The sequence below is a fragment of the Aulonocara sp. 'chitande type north' Nkhata Bay genome, linkage group LG19 (genome assembly GCF_057382095.1).
Source record: "Aulonocara sp. 'chitande type north' Nkhata Bay isolate Kocher_YH1m ecotype deep benthic linkage group LG19, A_spYH_male_GT1.1, whole genome shotgun sequence".
Classification (NCBI taxonomy): Eukaryota; Metazoa; Chordata; class Actinopteri; order Cichliformes; family Cichlidae; genus Aulonocara; species Aulonocara sp. 'chitande type north' Nkhata Bay.
In genome coordinates this window covers 26,306,027-26,318,062 of record NC_141362.1, presented here as the reverse complement: position 1 = coordinate 26,318,062, position 12,036 = coordinate 26,306,027, and the positions used below count along the sequence as shown (strand labels likewise).

Below are 12,036 nucleotides of genomic sequence, written 5' to 3'. Positions count from 1 at the left end.
GTATTTCTAATTAATAAAAAAATAACTACATTACCTGAATAAATTGGCAGAGGACCTTGGATGCTGGTTTCGCCACTTACAAGTAATGGGAAAAATGTTTGTCCACCTCTTAGTTGGACTCCTCTTTACAGCACAACTAATTTGTTCAGTGAAGGTGGTTGGTAATGTGAAGTTTGACCTATATATTTCTTTATCTATCATTATGATTCAGGAATGAATGGCATCAAATGTATTTAGGTAAAAGGTAGTTAGATTCTCAAAATCTCACATCTCAAAAGAGGAAAAGACATTTTCACTGTAAAATTCTAATTTTAGAGTAGTGATATTAAGAGAGTGTTTGTAAGCAGACCAACAGGAGAAATATACCACTGCCTTTCAAGATGTTGGTCACAATATATTTAAGTCTAGGACTGTGTGTGTCACTTAGCCCAGAAACACCTGCAAAAACTACTTCAGACAAAAGAAGACCAGGAAATGCTGACTGTCATGAAGGTTCCTCCACCTAATCACTTCAGTGAACAACTGTGAGAGGTGTAAAAAGCCAGACGTTCTGTGAAATCTTAACATTTTCAAATCCTGCAACAAACTGCTGAGAAGCTGAGCATGCCCTCGTGATGATTCATGACACTTAAGTTCCTCATTCTTGCTGAGGCTGCATAAAACACTTCCTTAAATAAGCGGCGTCGTGCGATCATCCTCTTGATGTATAGCTCCACCTTTTTCTATTTCAGTGCCTGGCATTCCTTATCTTCCTTCAAGAGCTGCCCCCCCCCCCCAGCTCTGCTGACTGACCTGTATGAAGCAATCATAACAGGTAGTCATAAGTAACATGAAGAAGCCCTGAAGGAGGCTGTGGTCATCATTAGACCGGTTTCTGTGGCCATTGGTGCTTCTCATGAGTCCTTCCAATTCTACCAATCAGGTACAATCATTAAAACACTTTTGAAAGTATCTTCAAATAAAACAAGAAATATTTTTTTTCTTGTTATTTTAAACCCATCAGTCACCATCACTCACCCCTAACTAACATGTATTTTAAGGTATGTACGATGAAGCAGCACCGATTTGGACCGTGGTGTGCTCACTGTGGGTTACGGTTCTTACAAAGGACATGACTCCCGGCTGATCAAGAACAGCTAAATACCGACATGTTTTAATTCATGCACTTCATTCCTGCTAACATTCGCCAAGTGCTGATACACAGCTACAAAAGGCATCTTTTGTTAATCAGATTGTTATGTCTTCACATGAGGTTAATGTGAACACAGCTGAGTTTTAGCTGCTGAATGCTGTTCATTTGTTTCTTTCTGGGGCAGTGGGGTCTTGGATGGGGAGAGATGGGCTACATTAGGATGAGCAGGAACAATTTCAATTGTTCTGGGCTTATTTCCAAGTTACCCTTTGATCTGAACAGATGGAAATAAGGGGCAGGGGGCATATAATTTACTTAAAAATCAAATGATCTTTTTTAAGTTTTATTTCTGGTTCGGTTTCTGGTGTTTTGTTTGTGTTTAATGGACTAACCTTATAATGACTGCAAACACATGTAAATAAATAAATGTTTGACACTAAGATGTAAACATTTACTTTTGTGTGTTTTACTTTGTTGGTGGTGCGTGGCTTAATAACCATGCAGTGGAATTTAGATTTAGAATCTGTTGTCTGTTGGTCAATCCAAAGATTTTTACAAATCAGATTAGCTGATTAGCCCCAAGCTTTTAGTGTAGAGTCTGCATGGATTACATTTTAGTTTCATTGAAGAGCAAATTTGGTGGACTCTGTGTCTATCACTCTCTATTTTTTTTAAATGACTAAAGATGCAAAAGCATGCCTGTTAAAAAAAGCTGGAAAAGCTGCTAATAATAACAAACACTCCAATCTGTGGTTAAAGTAGAAATGCGGAGTACAAGTCATGCGCAAAGCAAACATCTTGACATTATTTTGGGTTCATAAGCTAGTTTGAGTCAACATAAATAATTCTAAATAAACCATTTATGTTGTCCAAAAGTCTGATGTTTCAGAAGCAGTCTCAAATACTTCCTGCTTCTATGGCCTTTGGTTTGCAAACATTAGATGAAAGATATAAACTGAAAACTTTTGTAGATGAATGTCTCCTCTCTGGATTCTCCTGTCTGAATTTAACGTTTTGTGCTTCCTCAGTTACAGTTTTACTTCCTTCAGCATGTTGTGATTTGAATTTTTTTTTTTTTTTTTACATTCATTGATCACATGCAGGAAAGGACAGAGACATAAAACTGAAAGGCGATGTGGACATATAACACCGTAATGGAGGCTAAGTCTGGCTGACTGTTATGTAAAAAAGACAATAGAAATTTAAAGCAGCCAACTGTCAAGTGTGCAAAGTTAAATAGTCATAATCAAGCATAATTTGACGAGCCTGAGCTTGTCGAGCACAGCTAATACGCTTTTTTCCCTTTTACTTACTTCCGAAAAGAAAACCTAATTTCTGCTGTTCAATGGGCTCCTGAACAAATTTAAACTTTTTAAAATTATGCAAAATGCAAAACGCTTAGCCGTGTCTCTAATAAAACTGCTGTAACTTCAGAGGTAATGTTCATATGTTAATTGATGGTTTTCTTTCATTTTTGATGTACTGCAGAATATTTTTATAAAATCCCAAGCCAGGAAAATCATCTTCATGTTTTTCTGTGTTTTATCCTCAGCTACTTTGACACAAAGGCATCTGCTGTGATGCTCACACCTTTGATAAAGTCTTGCGTGTGTCAGCTTCCTTTTTATAGATACAAAAATATGTAAATGTACTGATCTGAATTATAATATTTCTGACTGTCTGAGGCAAAATTTCCCATATTCAAATCGAATTGAATCAAATCGAATCGAACTGAATTGAATTGTGGATCGAATCGATTCAGGACCTTCAACACACCTGAATCAAATGATTACTTCATTACCAGGCCTCTGGAGAACTTCAAGACATGTTGAGGAGGTAATTTAGCCATTTGAATCAGCTGTGATGGATCAAGGACACATCTAAATCTGCAGGACACCGGCCCTCGAGGCCTGGAGTTGGACACCACTGGTCTAGGTTACGCATTCTTGTGTCAGGTTCCTTTTGTGTCTCCTGTGAGAGTCTGTGTATGTTCTTTAAGTTTTGTCCGTGTCTCCCTTTTCTGTTCCCATGTTTCATTCCATGTCTCCCTTGTCTGAGTTGTGCATGTTCTCCCCAGCCCGTCATCTCCCTCTCCCTCTGTGTCCCTCACTCCGCGTCCCAGTCATCTCATTGTTTTCCTCTCCCAGTTCCGTTTCCACGTCTGTTCCTTGGTCCCAGTGTCAAGACTATGTGTCTTAATCTGCATGTTTCCTGTTTTATTTTGACAGTCTCTCATCTTGTGTTCAGTGTGTTCTGTTTTAATTCCTTTGTCTCGTTACGCCTTAACTCGTTCCAGCTGTGTTCCCTGTGTGTTTCCACTTCCCTCATCACCTTCATGTGCATTTATTGTGTGAGTTTCCCTTTGTTCATTGTCAAGATCGTCGGTTAACCTTCCCTGTGTTTCTATGGTCCATGTGTTCGGGGATTTCATGTTTCATGCACTTATTTTCCCAGTTCAAGTTTTATGTTAGTTTCTTCCTTCCTTTTTCCTTTCTTTTGGTTTATGTTTTCGTTTTCAGTGACAAGAAGTGCTCGCTTTTCGTTAAAGTTTAATTCTGCCTCACTCATCTGCATCTGGTTACACACACCACAACCTCCACACAATCTGCGGCCTGGATTGTGACACTATTAGAGTGTTTTTTATTAACATTTATTTTCAAAAAGTGGAACAGGACAGAGACATTTATTTTCTTTCTTCATACATGTTGGTTGATTAGAAATTCAATAACAGTGTAATTCTGAGAACTGAGAAGGGAAAGAAATGGATGACAGTAATGGCAAAAACAGTCAAAACATGTTTGACAAGCTGCACTGGTTTAATCACAAGTTAAATTTTCCATCAAAGTTCTTCCTCTGCTCGTGCTTTATGTTTAAAATCACTCAGTTATACGGACATAATAAATGTTATGAGTAATCAGAGTGATCACAGTTCAGCCTTTTTTATATTGGTGTGCATATCATTTTCAGCTGCTTATGTTTTCTTTAGTGTCTAAAACCTTTAATTTGATTCTCTTTACAAATAAGTCTGACCTTTGCTCATCATCACTACAGGTACACATACAATTCAAGTGATATAGTTTGTCTTTTTTCAAATTTCTTTTTTCAAAAACAGTTGAAGAAAAAACTTCCCCTACTACAACAACTTCTTCTCTTTAACTTTGTCAGACATTCTTGATGAGATTTTCCAAGATATGGTAAATGGCCTGCATTTGTATAGCGCTTTTCTAGTCCCTAAGGACCCCAAAGCGCTTCACACTACATTCGGTCATTCACCCATTCACACACAGGCGATGGCAAGCTACATTGTAGCCACAGCTGCCCTGGGGCGAGGCAGAGGACTGCCGGACACTGACGCCACCGGGCCCTCTGACCACCACCAGTAGGCAAACATGGGGTTAGTATCTTGCCCAAGGATATTTGACATGCAGCCAGGAGGCAGCCTGGGATCAAACCACGGACCTTCTGATTAGTGGCTGAGCTGCTCTGCCACCTGAGCTACAGCCACCCCACAAGACAAACAGGAACTGTGGATTCAAAATTTGTGATGAGTAACAATTTACTCATCACATATTGACTTCATTTACTTCATCAAAATCTATAGTCTGTAATGTTTTATGATTTTTAAATCAAATAAAATGTGAATTTTGACCTTTGACTTGTGCTAACTTTTTTTTATATCACTGCATTATTTTGTGACAAATTTGAACTTGTCATGATTTTTAAAATCTAATAAGACATTTCTCAGTGAAAAAGTCATCCACGGAGGCTCTACAGAGCAGGTTAATCAGCTTTATTTTCTTGGAAGCACAAAAGTCTGCAGAAAACTGAATAGAAAGAAAAATCACTCAAGTGCTGAATATCTCTGTGTGGATAAAAGTAGATTAATTAACACAGTTTCTAATGATAGAAACCACTGCATGGTTATTAAGTCACACAACAAAGTGTAACACACACAATCTCATGAACCGAAAGTTCGCCAAGGAGTGGACCCAAATGCAGACACCAAGACGCAGAGGAAACTATTTACAAGAGTTATTATTTGACAGCAGAGTTTGTGAGCCAGATTAGAAATGGCTATGGGGAGTGGTGAGTGGAGCTGAGAAGGGAGCTGGATCACAGAGGGGGTCACGGCGAGAGACAGAGAGGCAAAAGGGATCCTGTAACAGACAGAGACAGAGTTATTGTATGGATAATGAGCAGTCAACTCAGAGTCTTTTGCTGGTGAGTTTATTCTGCTTACTTCCAGGTCCAGGCTTTGAAGGCCCTGAGGAAGGGAGGTCCGTGGGAATTTCCAGTGTATTCGTGGTATAATGGCAAGTTATGCCGCTACGCTAGTTACCGCCATGGAGAGCATAATGAACTGCCGAGTAAAAGCAGGTTGCACAGGTTTAAGTAGCTCTCCCACTGATTGCTTGCACATGAGCACTAGATGAGACACATGAAGCTTCACCCCAGTGGGATGGACAGCAGCTGAACACTGATGACAAAGTATATCCTTATTATCAAGGAACACATTACATTATAACAGGATTGGGCCAAAACAGGTGAAACTGAATATGCCAATGGAAGATCAAGCAGAGGTATCTATGCCACATTTCAAAAGGGAAAAAGACATTTTCAATGAATAAAATCAAATTTCAGAGTAGTGGCATTTAGAGAATAGTGTTTTTAAGTAGACCAACGGGAGAAATATACCACAGCCTCTTTTGTCCGTTTGAATAGTCACAATATATATCAGTCTAGGACTGTTTTGTCACTGAGCCCAGAAACACCTGCAAAAACTTTGTGAGACCAAAGAAGACCAAGAAATGCTGATTATCATGAAGGGTCCTCCACCTAATCACTTCAGTGAACAACTGTGAGAGGTGTAAAAAGCCAGACGTTCTGTCAAATCCTGCAACAAGCTACTGAAACGCTGATCATGTCCTCCTGATGATTCATGACACTTAAGTTCCTTGTTTTTGCTGAGGCTGAATAAAACGTTTTCTTAAATTTGTGGCACTGTGCGATCCTCCTCTTAATGTATAGCTCCACCTTTTTCTATTTCAGTGCCTAACATTCCTTCTCTTCTTTGAAGAGCTGCTGAAAAACACCTGACTGACTGGTATGAAGTAATCATAACAGGTAGTCAGGTAAATAAAAACACCTCTCTGACACAGAGCTGTATCTCACACAGGTGGTTATTCTTCAGTCTTCACAACAGACAAAGACAACGAGACAGGTAAGTAGCTGCAGCACAGATGATAACACATAGACAGGTCCAAATACACTTTCAGTAATGCAAAGATTCATTATTTCGAGAAAGAATTACAGGAAGAGATTAAAAAGAAACTGGAACTGAGACAGAGCACAAAGTATGGTAGTATGAAAATGACATCCAGCATTTTGACAGAAAATATTTTAATGCTGATGTGAAAAAGATCAGAAAATGCCTGTGTGGTTTCCTGTAAGTCACAAAGGATTTCTGTCTTTTTCCGTTTGTGTTCAGTCAAGATGAAGTTGCTGCTTGTTGTTTCTGCTGTTCTGGCTGTATCCAGCTGTGCCAGCATCTCTCTGGAAGATCTGGAGTTTCACGCCTGGAAGCTCAAGTTTGGTGAGACAACAGACTCTTTCTCTACTCTTATATTGAAGGTTTTTGTCAGAAGCTCTGATCATGCTTTGTGGTTTTTACAATAATGTCTCAAAGTGAGATTTGTATTCATTAATGATCGATTACACATGATTTTCTTTTATTCTGTTTCTGATATTTCACTTTTCCGACTGGCAGGAAAATCCTATGATTCTCCATCAGAGGAGAGTCACCGTAAGCAGATCTGGCTCACCAACCGCAAACTTGTGCTAATGCACAACATCTTAGCTGATCAGGGCTTCAAATCCTACCGGCTTGGTATGACCTACTTTGCTGACATGGTATGTGTAGAAACAGAAGCCAGTCAGGTTTCAAAATGACACATCAAAGTTCATTATTTGAATAGTCAAATTCAAATTCAAATTTTATTTGTCACGTACACAGTCATACACAGTACGATATGTAGTGAAATGCTTGGACAACTGCTCGTGACCTAAAGAAAACAAAAAAGGAAAAGGCTATGCATAAGATAGGAAATAAATATGAAAAATTAAAAAGGGTAAATTTAACTAGGAAGGAATAAGATAAAATATATAAATTAAAGTTGAAAATAAAATAACTGTACAACAAAATACACAATATACACAATATAGAACTATATAAGAATGTATGAAGAAATATAAATAAATATATACACAATAACAGCAGCTGTAAAAATATTAACTGGAAATGAAGAATATAGTGACCAGTGTTGTGCAATCCACATTATGTCTTGTGCAGTGCAAATATGCTTAAAGTGATTTAAGTGATGAAGTGAAAACAAAGTCCAGAAAGTCCAGTGTGTGTGTAAGAACCATATGTGTGGGTCAGTACTGTGTGGTGGTGTGATTGAGAGACCGTATCGCCTGCGGGAAGAAGCTCCTCCTCAGTCTCTCTGTGTTGGTCTTCAGGGAGCGGAATCGCTTTCCTGATCTCAGCAGAGAGAACAGTCTGTTGTTGGGATGGCTGAGGTCCTTCACGATCTTCCTGGCCTTGGTCCGGCACCGCCTGCTGTAGATTGAGTGCTGGTCAGGGAGCTCGGAGCGGATGGTGCGCTCAGCTGACCGCACAACCCTCTGTAGAGCTCGTCTGTCCTGCATGGTGCTGTTCCCGAACCAGGTTAAGATGTTTCCCGTCAGGATGCTCTCTATGGTGCACGAGTAAAAGTTCCTGAGCACCTTGGAGGGCAGTTGGAAGTCTCTCAAGCGTCTGAGGTGGTAGAGACGCTGACGGGCCTTTTTCACCACGGTGTTGATGTGACAGGACCATGACAGGTCCTGCGTGATGTGAACTCCGAGGTATTTGAAGCTGTCCACTCTCTCCACTGGGCACTCGTTGATGACAGGGGTCTGGTAGTTCCTCTCCTGCTTAGTGCTGAAGTCCACTATCAGCTCCTTTGTCTTACTGACGTTTAGAAGGAGGTTGTTCCTCTGGCACCAGTTCACCAGATTCCTAATCTCCTTCAGGTAGGCCGTCTCGTTGTTATCAGAGATCAGGCCCACCACGACGGTGTCATCAGTCATCAGTAGTCTTGATTACATTAGCATATAAGGACAAAAACAAATACATTTTGAATTTTAAAAAAACATGAATTTTGTTCTTCTTCATCAGGAAAATGAAGAGTACATAAAGCTGGTTTCCCGGGGCTGCCTCGGCTCCTTCAATGCTTCTCTGCCACGCCGTGGTTCTACCTTCCTCCGGCTGCCTGAAGGTACTGATCTGCCCGACACTGTTGACTGGAGGGATAAGGGATATGTCACTGAAGTCAAGGATCAGAAGATGTGTGGCTCCTGCTGGGCCTTCAGCACAGTAAGTCTATACAGGAATCAGTCTTCCTCGTTTTTGTAAAGCGGGAAACTTTGCTCAACTGTTGTCTGGTTTCAAATTGACTCATTCTTGTTGCAGACTGGTGCACTGGAGGGTCAGCACTTCAGGAAGACAGGAAAACTGGTGTCTCTGAGTGAGCAGCAGCTGGTCGACTGCTCTCAGAGCTTTGGCACCCACGGTTGTAATGGAGGCTGGATGTACTATGCCTTCCAGTACATCAAAGCCAATGGAGGAATTGACACTGAGCAGTCCTACCCTTATGAGGCTAAGGTAAATGGGCAGCAATATGTCAAAAACATATCACGTCAGCTCTCTTGTTGATGTAAATCACTTCTCAACTAGGATGGATCATGCCGTTACAACCCTACAAGTGTTGGAGCCACATGCACTGGCTATGCTTATGTGGAAAAATATGATGAAGAAGCCCTGAAGGAGGCTGTGGCCACCATCGGACCGGTTTCTGTGGCCATTAATGTTCAAGATTCCTTCCGGTTCTATACATCAGGTGCAGACATTAAAACATTGTTTTGAAAGTGCCAAGAAAAATATCTTCAAATTAGAGCTGGGCGATATGAGATTTTTTCATATCACGATATGTTTTTTTCATTTCAGGCGATAAAGATATCTATCACGATATAAGCCAAATAACTATATTTGTAAGATTTAAATGTGCCGTTGCTCACAAGTAAAATGTGAAATAATCAGCAGCTTGTGTTTAAATATTTATTTCCCATAATAAGTTCAACAGGGTAGATGTACTTAAGGAACATGAGACTTTTTCAGATAAATAAAGGCAAATATTGCAAACTACACAAAAGGCAGCCGCTAAAGCGTTTAAGTTTCAAAATAGAACAAATGAAACAGACTAAATTGTCAATTCCACTTAGAAACAAAGTATTAATTCTAAAAATAAATCTCAGTTTGTTTTACAGAAGAACAGACAAAACTGACTAACTTTTGTCAGTATCAAATAAACTGAGAACTAAAAGGAAATTCTCAATCTCTCCTTGTTGTATAGCTTAGCTTTTCAAACAGTTTTAACAGTTACTTTAGTCTGACAAAAGCTGAATGACGAATTAGCGCTTCCAGTCAGAGACTGAGGCTACGTCCACACATACACGGGTATTTTTGAAAACGGAGATTTTCCGTTTTCGTTTAAAAAAATAATCCCGTCCACACATAAAGGCAGAAATGAAGGAAAACGCTGCTATGAACATGCCAAAGCAGCAGGTGGCGCTAGATTCCTAACCGTGCAGAAATGTTGGCCAATCAGAAGTCTAGAAGCCTCGGTGGGAAAAAGTAAACAAAGCTGGGGCATAGAAGCAGAACAGAGTCGTATGTGTGGAGGGACAGTAACTGTGTGTATATGTAAGCATTTAAACACTGCAGAGAGTACAATTAACAGTAACAGTATTGTAGAAGTTCATTTCACCGAAACAATAACGTGGCGCACAGTGTGACGCATGCACCAGTTTATTGTATTTCCAGACTTGCTTTCGGCACAATTTACAGTGCACGCTACTCTATTTTTTGTCAGACTTGAAATAGCCGAAATACCTTCAAACTACGGAACTTCTATGGCTCTTCCGTTCGACAATCTCTCCGGCATTGGAACCATCATCTGTTTTCTCTTCGGTCACGCTCGGTTGATTTTTCTAGTCGGCACACTCATTTCCTCCATTACCCGCTGGCTGCTTCCCAAACAAACACAGGTGCGGCTTGGCACTTGTGCTGTACATAACAAGTCACGCGACGTGACGCTGCGGCTGTGATTGGTTCGGCTCTGCGCTACTGAATTTGGATCGGCTGACCTTTTTTTTTTTTTAAGAGGACAAGAGCGGCGAGGTCTATCGCGATAGCTTAATTTCTCTATCGAGTAAAAGTTATATCGCGATACATATCGTTATCGTTCTATCGCCCAGCTCTACTTCAAATAGTACAAGAACTGAGAAGTGTTTTATTTGTTCTTTACACCTGTCAGTCTAATTCACCTGTATTTAAAGGAGTGTATGATGAACCTTGGTGCAGCAGCACAATATTGAACCATGCTGTGCTGGTTGTGGGTTATGGTACTGAGAATGGACATGACTACTGGCTGGTCAAGAACAGGTAAATACCCACAGGTGACGGTCATATTTGAATTCATGCACTTCATTCCTGCTAACATTCACTGAGTGCTGATGCACAGCTGCATATAAAGGCATCTTATTTGTGGTTTCACAGCGTAATACAGATCATTATGTCGCTGCATGCTGTTCAACTATTAGTGTGAACATAACTGAGTTTTACCTGCTAAATGTTGTTATTTTCTGTCTTTCTGTAGCTGGGGTCGTGGATGGGGACAGATGGGATACATTAAGATGAGCAGGAACAAACTCAACCAGTGTGGGATTGCTAGTGTAGCACTCTACCCTCTGGTCTGAAGTAGTGGAAACAAACTCACCTACATTTGTTATTCCATTTGAACAAAATGTACTCATGTTAATTTTAAACATCTGTTTACTTAAACATTTAAGATGAATCTAAATATATGTGAACATTTAAGATTCATTCAATCCAGGTTAGTGCTAGTCTAGGATTTTCCTCGATGTGGTCAAAATGTATAATTGTATGTCTAAAAAGAAAAAAAAAGTTTTGTATGGAAATATACTTTCTTCTGGTGTTTTATGGAATAACCTTTTAATGACTACAAATACATGTAAAGAAATGAAATATTTCAGACTGAGATGTAAACATTTACTTTTGTGTGTTTCACTTTGTTTCTAGTGTGTAGCTTAATAAGTAAATCAGTCCACTGTGAGGACAGATTTTATGTTTCCAAGAGAATAAAGATGACTGACTGGGCACATGTCAAAGGTCAGTCATGACAGGATTTCTATTTTTCTTTGTCATTTGGAGAGATGATTATGACAGTGTTCACTATTGGGTCACATTATATATATCCAATAATTTACTTTAATTAAAATAAACATTATATATACTTATTAATACGTTTTTGTCACTTTATTACATGTGCTAAGACTATGGCTTATAGGCAGGCTAAGGAATTATAGATTATTTCTGTTAGCACATCATAGCATAGTTCGACAAGCCTTGTTAAGCAACACTGTTTATCCACGTGACATCTAACAAACTTTCTCTGGTTCCTCCAAACCACCTCAGAGCTCTACAAAAATGATTTGATAGCAAAGAAGACCTTCCACCTGACCTCACTTGTTCACAACATGGCATCATTTGTATGAAACATTGTGTACAAATTTGAAAATAAATGTATATTTTAATTGTTGTCTCAGATACTTGATAACAATTATTAACAAAAGAGTTTTGAGAATGCAGTTTGCACTAGGTTAGGTCCATAATTTGCTGCAAAACACAGTTTTTGTCATTTTTCTTCTCTACACCCCACAGTGGATTTAAAGAGAAAAGGTCAGTATGTGATTGTATTTAATGAAACGTGGTTGAAAAGCTT

General features: G+C 39.5%; 1 protein-coding gene across 1 annotated transcript; it reads left to right on the top strand.

Moving 5' to 3' along the window:
- The first annotated feature begins 6,199 nt into the window (after window positions 1-6,199).
- Window positions 6,200-11,815, top strand: LOC147307152 (cathepsin L-like peptidase). The gene is made up of 8 exons (XM_086274154.1): window positions 6,200-6,353; window positions 6,621-6,725; window positions 6,900-7,042; window positions 8,352-8,549; window positions 8,646-8,837; window positions 8,910-9,072; window positions 10,571-10,676; window positions 10,891-11,815. The coding sequence occupies exons 2-8, from the start codon at window positions 6,626-6,628 to the stop codon at window positions 10,988-10,990; spliced, it is 1,002 nt and encodes a 333-aa protein (XP_086130280.1). The 5' UTR covers window positions 6,200-6,353; window positions 6,621-6,625; the 3' UTR covers window positions 10,991-11,815.
- The last annotated feature ends 221 nt before the right edge of the window (window positions 11,816-12,036 follow it).

What these genes read in the sequence shown, in the direction of transcription:
- LOC147307152 (XM_086274154.1), top strand. Translation starts at nt 6,626, where the DNA reads ATGAAGTTGCTGCTTGTTGTTTCTGCTGTTCTGGCTGTATCCAGCTGT. An exon ending in TGACCTACTTTGCTGACATG is followed by an intron (nt 7,043 to 8,351) that starts GTATGTGTAGAA and finishes CTTCTTCATCAG; the next exon opens with GAAAATGAAGAGTACATAAA. An exon ending in CTTCCGGTTCTATACATCAG is followed by an intron (nt 9,073 to 10,570) that starts GTGCAGACATTA and finishes CTGTATTTAAAG; the next exon opens with GAGTGTATGATGAACCTTGG.